At 37.9% G+C, this 11,110-nt stretch overlaps 1 protein-coding gene across 1 annotated transcript; it reads left to right on the top strand.

Moving 5' to 3' along the window:
- The first annotated feature begins 2,529 nt into the window (after positions 1–2,529).
- On the top strand, positions 2,530–7,213 carry LOC104113081 (uncharacterized). Its single transcript, XM_070177111.1, has 4 exons — positions 2,530–2,734; positions 4,443–4,704; positions 4,803–4,855; positions 6,644–7,213. The coding sequence occupies exons 1-4, from the start codon at positions 2,692–2,694 to the stop codon at positions 6,868–6,870; spliced, it is 585 nt and encodes a 194-aa protein (XP_070033212.1). The 5' UTR covers positions 2,530–2,691; the 3' UTR covers positions 6,871–7,213.
- The last annotated feature ends 3,897 nt before the right edge of the window (positions 7,214–11,110 follow it).

Raw genomic sequence — 11,110 nt, 5'->3', positions numbered from 1 at the left:
CTAACAACCTCGACTGCCTCCGTAGGTCGGACTACCAAAGCCGAGGAGCTATCTTCTTCTTCTTCCTCCTCCCTCAGTCGATGGACCGAGTCAATCGAAAGGGCAATGATTTTTCTCCTCACCGTTCAAGTTTTGGGCTTAGGGTCCTCCAGCCGAGAGGAAGCCCTTCGTTTCTTTTCTTTTCCCTGTTCCAGGATCGGGGGCTTATTGCCTTCATCACCGCTCGAAGACCGCAAAACGGCATCCCTAGTTACACCTATATACAAGGAAAAAATCGATAACGAAATGAACGCAGAATATACCTCGAGGGAAACAGGAACCAAACCTCACCATGATTCTTGGCCTCCCATCTACCTTTAGCCAAATCACGTCAAGCGCGCTCGGCATAGGATGAAGTCGAGGCTAACTTTCGAACCCAATCCTCGAGATCAGGCACAACTTGTGGCATCCAAGGTGCAGCTGAACATCAGAAAATAATATTAACAAATACGGAAAAAGACACGAAAAACAAACACGGATCACTTACGGTCGAAGTTCCATTTTTCAGGAAATGGCATCTTTTCCTCCGGGATAAGATCACTAGTCCTCACTCGAATATATCGACCCATCCAACCTCGATCCTTATCTTCATCGATGCTCGACATCAAAGCCTTTGATGCCCGATGATATAGCCTAATAAGTCCACGATAAATCTGAAGTTGATACAGTCATATAAGGTGGCTCAGAGAAAAATCCAACCCTCCGGCTTTGATAGAGAAGAAACACAATAAGATGACTATACGCCATAAGGAAGGATGAATTTGGCCGAGGGTGACCTGATATCTCCTGCAGAAATCAAAAATTACGGGATCGACAGCTCCCAACGTAAAGGGATAGGTGTAAACACTTAAAAATCCCTCCACATAGGTAGTGACGCTCTCATCGGAGGAGGGGATTTGTAACACAACCTCAGAACCCCAGCCGCAGTCTTTTCTGACGGCCTCGAGGTGAACCTCCGCTATAGAGCACACATACATCGATACGTACTCACACCGACCCGGAACGGACGAAGGATTCTCCACCTTAAAATCAGTTTTTAAAATACACGGGCCGGGAATATAATCTTGAACGGACGGCTCGGTCGGCGCCTTATCGTCACACGGCCGTGAGGAAGAAGCTTTCTCCTTGTGAGGTACGATTTTTGAAGTTTTCGCCATTAATACGAGAAGAAAAAGTCGCAAAGAAAGGTGAAAGAGGGGACAACACCGAAACTCTGGTATAAGCGGCACTAAAGCAACGAAATAAGAGAAACTAATCAAAGAGAATTTGGGAAAAGAGGAAGCACGAAAGTGGAAGACATTATATGTGAAAACTATTTATAAGGCATGGCGATTCGTTTCTAGCGGTGGCCGACCACCGACTGACACACATTAAATGCCTCGATAAAACCAAATCGATGGGACAGCTATCACGCACGTCATAGTCAAAGCCGATAGAAACGTCATTATCGATTCGGTCGAACCTTAGGGAAATCATATCGTTTCTCGTCATTTCCTTTCCAAGAAACGAGGGGGCTATCTGTATACGGTTAAAACCGATCCTCGGTCATGAAGATCGATCGAGGATGGCATTTCAATCAAGGGGTATCTTCACGGAGACCCCGAACGAATTCCGAGATGGGGCGTCGAGCTCGGGCGTTCGAATCGACCGAGGTAACATCGACCGATACAGGTCCCAAACATCGATGCCCAAAAGTGATCACCTAGCTCGAAACCAAGGCCGAGGTTCCGATCCGATACCGAGCTCGAGTCGGTATCGAGTTCACAGACAAAAAGCTATTACAACCGTACCAAAGGAGGGAATCTCTGCGGGAATTAAGGAGGAGACACACCATCATGGGTCCTCCACTAGTAATATTTATTCCATCATGTTGCTATAGATAAAGTAGTGATCCTTGGCTATAAAAGGAGAGATAGTTTGTAATAGAAGGTATTTTTTCGCTGGGATTAAGAATTCATTGTGTTTATCCTTCTAAAGCTCACTAAATATCTTTGTTCATCATCTTCTATTTTTGCACCATAAATACGTGTATTGTTATTTTCAGATCAAAGGAATCTACTTGCCCTTAGAACCATACATAAATTCAACATCCGATTTTTCGGGTAAACATATATATATATATATATATATATATATATATAAAGAATATATATTAAATATAAAGAATATATTTGCCGACTGTTATTTCAAAGAGCGGGCTATACTGTCTTTATAGGATCTTGAGATACCTCAAAGATTATGTTGGCAAATATATAATCTATTTAGGATGAGAAAAGATTGCTGAGAAAGCATCTTGAAAAAGATAAAAGAGTTTTGATCTGAAAATCCTGAAACAAAGCCCCTATATTTCCTAAACCCTTCTTTTTAGCATGACGGATATATTGAGTAAAGGGACGATAAAACAACGAAAGCAACTTTCCTGTCTTTACCTTTGCTTTTTACCAAGGAAAAAAAAAGGAAAATCTAGTTGGTCCCAAAAAACAATAAACCGACCAAGCATATGTTATTATGTCTGATTCTCTTATTCTCTCCACGTCGGACTTACATCAGAGACAACTACACTTCTGATCGAAAATCACTTATCTCAAATAATCTGATCAAGATTCACTGTAGAAATTTCCAGTTGATAATCAGTAGTCTCCTTCTTCACCAATGTCTGAAGCAAAATCACAAGCACCGGCAACCTCCTCTTCAGGTAACCATTTCGCACTTTTAATTTTCTTTTGGATTTTGCAAACAAATGAGAGTTTGATTTCGATTAACTTTAGAACCCCAATTTATTAAATATTAAGCTTTTCATTTAATCATCAATCATTTCCCCGTGTTCAATGATTCGAGTTATGTAGAGCGTCAATTTATAAACATTTTTTTGGGCTTATCTACACATTTGAAAAGCACCAAAAGAGTATTTATAAACCAAATACTTAGTGGGCGTTTGGACATAAGAATTGTGAAATTTCGGAAAAAAGTGGGAAAAAAAAATTCAGTTGAAAATGGTATTTGGAAATTGGAGTTTTGTTTGGATATGAATACAATTTGGAATTGTTTTTTAATTTTGTAAGTGATTTGAAGTAAAAATTGTGAAAAATAGCTTTTTGGAGTTTTTCAAATTCCGGAATTCAATTTCAAGTTGGATTTGGAATTTTATGGCCAAATATTGATTACAAAAAAAAAGTGATTTTTTTTATGGCCAAACGGCCCCTTAGTGGGCTTTTGGACATAAGAATTGTGATATTCCGGAAAAAAGTATTTTTTTTTTCAAGTTGAAAATGATATTTGGAAATTGAAGTTGTGTTTGAACATGAATAGAAGTTGGAGTTATTTTTGAATTTATGTGAGTGATTTGGAGTGAAAATTGTGATAAATAGCTTTTTGGTGTTTTTCAAATTTCGGAATTCAACTTCAAAGTTGGATTTGGAATTTCATGGCCAAACACTTATTCCGGAAAAAAGTAAAAATTTTGTATAGCCAAACGGGCCCTTATAAGCCAAAATCAGCTAATAAAATTTTGACTTTTCAGTTTATAAGCACATTTGAGTTAACCAAAATTTTTACGTTTACTTTATTCCATTTCCTTTGCGCTTCTCCCCATTGCTAATTTGCATCTGAAGTAATTTGAAACAAAAATCTTGCATTTATTAGTTTTTTTTATTTTTTTATTTTTTTATTTTTTTATTTTTTTATGTAAACATCTTTAAAAGCATTTCGACCATTTTAACTAGAAAAGTGCTGAAACCAAATACATTACCCGCTTATTATCAGTTTTAACACTTTTATCCAAACACATAATTGTCTGTGTATAAAATCAATTTCAACTCTTAAAAAATGGTTTTCAACACCTAAAAGTATTTTTAAACACTTATGCTTATGAGCTACTTTCAATCAGTTAAGCCAAACGAGATATTCCAACTCAGGGGATAAAAGACATAAAAAAGAGCTTATAGTAGTTTCCGGTCACTCCACCCATTGACTTAAGTTTTCCGACTGCTTATAAAGTTTGGATGATAAAAAAAATTATTTGAAGTTGAAATTGAAAAAGAGTATTAGGTTGAATTGTGTTTGGACAAGAATTTCACTTAGAAAAAAAAAGTTGAGGTTTGTAAGTGGAAACCATTATTTCATCTGAAATACTCGTGAGACCAAATTTTTAAATTTCAAATTCTTTTTTTCAAGTTTAAAGTTGAATTAATGGACAAGATTGTAAAACAAACACTTATCAGTGAAATTTTTTCTTCAATTATTCCAAATATTATCTATGCTAAATCCACATAATTGCCTTAAGATTTTGAGTTGGATGCCCAAATTCTTTCACAGTTTCATTCATTCAGGAGTATGGAATAGGTGGTTGGGGTTTAAGATTTGCGTCGAATAATGGACTAATTTTGATATTCTAATATTGGCAGATAAAGATGTAAAGGCGCCTAATGTGTTTGAGAGAGTTAAAGAAGAATTTGAGGCAGTACTGCATAGTGAAAAACACTCACATCACCATCACAAAGAAACTCACGGTTTGCGCGATGATATTGATGAGAACACACCCGTTAACGATGTGAAAGCACCTAACGTGTTTGAGAGAGCGAAGGAGGAAATCGAGGCTATTGTTCAAGCAATACATCCAAAAAAGGAAAATCACAGTCATGATTCAACTTCAGACGGCGACAACAGGTTTCAAGAACAGGATTTTCTTGCAAAAATAGAGAATAAATGCTTCTGAGGATTTAATTAGTTAGTTAGTTTTGCGCTATTTTGTTGATGATATGCAGGACTTACGGTACAACAGCTGATTTGAAGACACATGATCCAGATTCTCTTTCAGGTATGAACTCTACGATTCATTTTAACGGATTGTTATAACTTCAATGATTCGTGATTATAATCACTTAACAAGTGATTAATGAACAGCATTGTGTGACTCATGTCACCTTAGATATATTTTAAGTTTTGATGTTTTTTTTTGTGTGTAAGCCGAGGGTCTTTCAGATACAGCCTCTCTACCTCACCAGGGTAGGGGTAAGGTTTGCATACACACTACTCCCAGACCCCACTTGTGGGATTATACTGGGTTGTTATTGTTGTTGTCGTTGTTTTGTGTGTGTGTGTGTGTATATACCTGCTTTTGCTGCCTTTCTTCAAACTGATTACACTTTTTCCTATTTCATTTAGGGAATTACGTGACAATATTGCAAATTTTTCTTTCACTGCCCAGTTATTCTTCATCTGCCTCGGCATAAAAATGTCTGCAGAACAGTTTGTCTAATTTCTGGTATTTGACCTTATATTGTAGAAAAGAGCGAGAACTGTTTATTTTCACGGAGAGAAATAGCTTAATTTCAAAACTATTTCATATGAAGATTACAGTTTTCCTTGAACTTCCAAACTACAAGTACTAAAACGTAACCTCAATTTAACCTTCAGAGCCCCTCGAATGGGTAATTTCTGTTGTTTTTTTAAGTGACAGAGAATTTCTTAAACAGAAAAGTGAAATGATACAAACTTTGGTGCTGGAAATGGCTATTATCAATAGAGTCTTGTTGGAAAAAGTATCAAAGTCCAATTAAAATGACTCTACCCTCTTCTGTCCTTAGACATTGTTTGCTCAACCTATTTTTTGGTATGAGCTTTTAAACTGATAACATTTGCTGTCTCAGAAGTAGTTATTTCAATTAGTAGCTTAAGTCTAAATCATTTTTAACTTGAATCAATGCTTTTCCAAATTCAATACATTCTGATCGAAACTTCTGACTTTTCTGATCTAAATGATAAAATTCATAGAAGAGATGGAGTTTTTGGCTGTAATCTAAAGGTATACATAAGCATTCCGGTGGCAAAAAGTTTTAGTTGTGGTTAAAAACACTCCGACAATTATGTCGGACTCTGCCTTCGGGAGGTCTCTTTCACTTCCATCAAATACTACGAACATAATCAAACCAGCCAAAATTGTCCTCTTTCTAGTAGAACGTTTTCTATGACAACCATGTTTGGGCAAAAGCCATTTTCTTCCAACCAAATGGAGACCTAGATTTATTTGAAAATGACTGGCTAGTGGTATCAAATTATTATAAACTATCCGGTATTGCTAAAATTTTCCTCATTTGGAAACAATTTCAAGAATTGAAAGAATTTTCATGGTGTTTGTTCCATGTATGTGATCTGTGTCATTTACTGTAGTTTTTCCCTTTTTTCTCAAATATAAAAAAGAACCCATCTAATTAACCACTTACCGAAGTTTTCCCTTTCTTTACTTTCTACGTATCCTCCACCCAGCGGCTGAACTAAGTAGAGTGAATGGGGTTCAAACTGACCCCATTCGTCGGAAAATTACACTGTGCAAATAGAGTAAAAATGACCTTTTTGACTACATATGAGTTGTTGAATCCCCTTGACGTGAAGAAAAATTCAAAATTTAGTAGTAAAGGGGGTTTAAATTTGCTTTAGGTCGTAGATTCAAATTTCAACTGAGACATTTTTGAATCCCCTTATATACATTTCTGGTTCTGCCACTGGCTCTACCAAGTATGCAAAAGTCATCTTTAACGTCACGCTTTTGGTTAGAAGTTCGAATCTGTATTCATCCTTTGATCATACTGTGGTTCTGTTTAAGCAGCGAACAAAGAAAAGATGCCTAATCAAAACGAGAGAGTCGAGGAAGAGATAGGAGCAGATCTGCACAGCGAAAAATCTCCTCATCGTCATCACAGAGAAACTCATGGAAGGAGTGATGACATTGATGATAATACACCGATTAGTGAAGTTAAAGGTCCAAATATATTCGAACGAGCCAAGGAAGAAATCGAGGCCCTAGTTCACTCAATTCATCCAAAGAAGAAATAATCTAGCATTGCTACACAACGAAGTAAAACGGATTGGTGATTGATGTTTATCGGAAGAGGTTGACAAAGATATGCTCATCTTAGGGTCACTGGGACATTGATCTTGCAAGTTTAGCCACTTTTTCCTGCTGCTTTTAATCCTTTTCCAAAAAATTTACCTACTTTCCATGCAAAAGATTGATTATTGAGCTAGCTTATTTGGTGCCTTTCATCTGGAAAATATAGGTGCTGAGATGTTTGTGCATGTAAAGTTAGTATTTTTCAGTACTCTTGTGAGACAATTTGATTCGGATATGTTGACACACATTGATATTTTATCAGTAAAAAAGATTATTATTCCTGTATTAGTGATATATTATTCATATATATGAACTTTGTTTCTAGCAAATGAATTTATATATACTAAAAATAAAGTAAAAAGCTTGTTATATATTGAAAGTATAAAATTATAAAAAAAAAAAGTTGCGCGGTGCACAAGGCATCTCGTGTTTACACAGGGTCCGGGGAAGGGACGCATCCAAATGGGTGTGATGTAGACCGTTTACCCTAATGCAAACATTAGTGACTGCTTCCACGGCTCGAACTCGTGACTTATAGGTCACACGAAGACAATTTTATTGTTACTAGTAAACATTCTTATAATGTCGGTATATATAATGTTATGAATCAGCCTCAACCCAGTAATGATAGCAACAAGGATGTTACAAAAATAGCTATTTGGCTGAGAAGAGCTATTGGGTCGAGAACAAGCAATTGAGCCAGGTTAATATGGGATCCGGGTTGAGTAGTGGCCTAAGAACTGAATGATTAAAAGGGTATGATTAGTGATATTAGGGGTATGCATATTGTTAAGAAAAGTGTCTGCTCTCCTCGTCTCCCTTTTTCTAAGTCTAAGTTTTCACCCCTTCTTTATCTCTATCCTTAGCTACTTATGTGTTGTAATTCAATAGTTTGAGTGTTGAATAACAATTCGAATTTGTAATTGAGTTCTAGCTCATATTGATATAGTAAGGAGTTTGCCTATTTGTTACATTAGTGCTTTCATCGATCGTACTCCAATGGACGAAGTGATACTAGATCGTTTCAGCACCGGCGACGCAACGGGATGGATCTATCGAGCCGAGCGGTACTTCCACTTCCTTGGCTTCTCCGAGGAGTATTGGCTACCTCTTCCTTACTTCTACCTTGAAGGTGCTGCCCTTGTTTGGTTCGATTGGCTATATCGAAACAACCAATTCTATGATTGGAATCATTTCAAGGAGAAGCTGAAGTTGCATTTTCGGTTACAGACCTTCACAAGTCCGGTACGTATGGCAGAGACCCAGGTGTGTCCTGTTCCCTCTATGAGCATAGTTCCCATCTCAATTGCATTTGCTATTGCATCTGATTTGGATGCTCGACATTCTGAGGCGGACCAAATGTTCGATAAAAATCCACAAGGAGAATAACCACACTCACAAACTGACTCGTCCAACGATGCCAAGGAATTATTAAATGAATGTATTCATCATGGCGAGGATGGTGAATTTCAAGTGTCGGCAACGTCAATTCTTGCAGAATCATTGTTCAACACAAGAAACGATCCTAAGGCCGATGATGCGTACTCGAATGCACACTTCATTGCTCCACCGATAGTGGTTGATTTAGTAGCTGATAAATCAGCAGGGCTCCCTTTCCAGGTTACTCAGATGCTTGGAGGAAATACTGAAAACGTTGAAATTGATTTTTTGGATACTATACAACCGAAGGAATCGGCTGACAACGACGGTGAATGGCTCACGAATATTGCGGACATCATGTTTGATAAAAGTCTCGAGCTAAAAGCGACCAAGCTGCAATGCCAATTTGTAAGTGTGGCGCTTCTTGAGACCGCAAAATATGTTTCTGCCGAGATTTTATCTGCTCACTTTGACGAACCAACGGGGAATGAGGCGGTGACTTCACTTCTCATCCATACAACAGTAGCTGATGAAGATGACGAGATTGTCGAGTTTTTCCCTTACCTATTCAAACAATCCTCTTTAACCTTGGTGTTGGATGATTTTAGGGATCTCGCAGTGAACTTGAAATATGTCTTACACACCTGCAATTGGTTTGACACTGGGCAACATGCTTCAAATGAAGTTGTTTCAACATTATTGACTGCAAAACGACGAATGGGTTGTCACTTGTATTCAGCACATCGCAAGGGTGCAAGGGATAATGGGCTACCAATTTGTATTTATGTGGACAATTGTTTCGCTACTGGGCAGGTTTTATGGGCTTGCTTTAATATGGTAGAGCTGTGTGTGTCTTCGTTACTCAGACAAGTCCAGCTTATTGGTTACCCTCATGGCTTTTCTTTATGTTGTAGCTGCGTCAAGCAGATCCAAACTGGTCTCATGGCGTGTTGATCTCATAAACTCTTTACAGCCGCAGCACTTCCCGATAAAGTTTAACGGTTGTAAAGGATTTATAATATCACACCTTTCGCTATTGCTTCTAGCAAGCGACGATATGGTTGATTCAACTCCTACTCGCAATGAGAGGCCTGGCGTCGTTGATCCTGGTGCTAATTACTTTATAGTAAGCATCCGAGCAACTGCAACAGATCTTTGTGCGTGGGATCCATGAATAAGTTTCAAGTCCAAGTCTCTAACCGGTTATACAGTGAATGGGGATCCATTGCTATTGATGGATATATTGGCATATTTTTCTTCTTTGCATATGCTACTTCTATGACTCAAGTGTGAGATTCCGGCAAACAATGGTTGCATAATTATTATTGGACTTGCTATTTTACTGCGCCAACAACTAACTTTAGTGTTGATGCATTAGTCATTTCTCCACATCTTGGTGTTGTTTTAGATGCTACTAGCAAAGTTCACAGAGAAGGAACTGCACAAGTCCTTCAAGGTGTTATAGTTGGGCAAACTGGGATAAATATGAGAGCCCAAGTTACTTTTGCATTGATTGTAGTCTTCGATCTTAGATGAGGCCCTTTGGATGCACCAATTCTTGAAGACAGAGAAGGTGTTCTTGAGGCAATCTTGAAAGCCATAGCTAATCTGTCTATAAACATTGTACCTCTCTCTGTTGATAATTTTGATTTTCACCAATTGAAAGCAACTATTCACGACTTAACCAAGTAAGAGTATGGCTTGTCACTTTATGGAGTTTATTTCCACATTGAGTCACATTGCGCAGATATCATTAGAGTTAATGGTGCATTCCTTTTTGAGTCACATTCTGCGGATAACATTAAAGTTACTGGTGCACCAGGTGAGTTGCGGAGAAAAATGAAAGAGAATAGCAATATTGATTTCACTGCTTGTGTACTTGAAACTCTAGAGCTTCAACTTAAAGTTAAGGGTGTAGTTGAGTCTATAGTGGAGCATTTCAGCACTTTCAGTAGGAAATCCAACAGACAACTAATTACAATTGACGTAAGGATTGTGATACTGGAGAATAAGGGTTGCCAAGGAAATTGTGCTTCTAGATCAAAGAGTTGCTATGGTCCACAAGATACAGCTTTGTACTTCAGATATATTGGTTTCACCAAGGATACATCTGCATTGATTATGTTGAAAGCTATGAGGGATATTGAACAGTCCGCATATGATAATGCAAAGTCATTGTGGCCTTCTTTGAGCAAAATCGTCATACCTAGCCTTGAAATCTTTTAAGCCTTGCCATTTGTTGCTTTGCTGGAGGTGCTAGTGGCACAACTTGCCCTTGTTATGGAGGAAGTTCTTGTTTTCCTTTCTACTTGTGATAGAGATGAGCTCGCCACTACAACATACATACCAAGGTTTGTGCTAGTCATTGATTTCGCTTCAGTGAACATCATTACACGCACTATTGTTGCTAGCACATATGGGACTGCTAGTTTCATCTATATATGCAAGTCAAGTTGCTAACTAGTGCCCTTTACACTTGTGTATGTTTATATAGCTACAATTAATTTACTACTATTTTTTGTTGAAGGATTTCTTGACTCGAACCTTAGGACAACGTTCTTATTGAGGACGGGAGTATTGTTATGAATCAGCCCCAACCCAGTAAGGATAGCAACAAGGATGTTACAAAAATAGCTATTGGGATGAGAAGAACTATTGGGCCGAGAACAAGCAATTGTGACAGGTTAATATGAGATACGGGCTGAGTAGTGGCCTAAGAACTGAACGGTTAAAAGGGTATGATTAGTGATATTAGGGGTATGCATATTGTTAAGAAAAGTGTCTGCTCTCCTCCGTCTCCTT

The sequence above is a fragment of the Nicotiana tomentosiformis genome, chromosome 6 (assembly GCF_000390325.3).
Source record: "Nicotiana tomentosiformis chromosome 6, ASM39032v3, whole genome shotgun sequence".
Classification (NCBI taxonomy): domain Eukaryota; kingdom Viridiplantae; phylum Streptophyta; class Magnoliopsida; order Solanales; family Solanaceae; genus Nicotiana; species Nicotiana tomentosiformis.
This window is presented reverse-complemented; position numbering and strand designations above follow the sequence as displayed.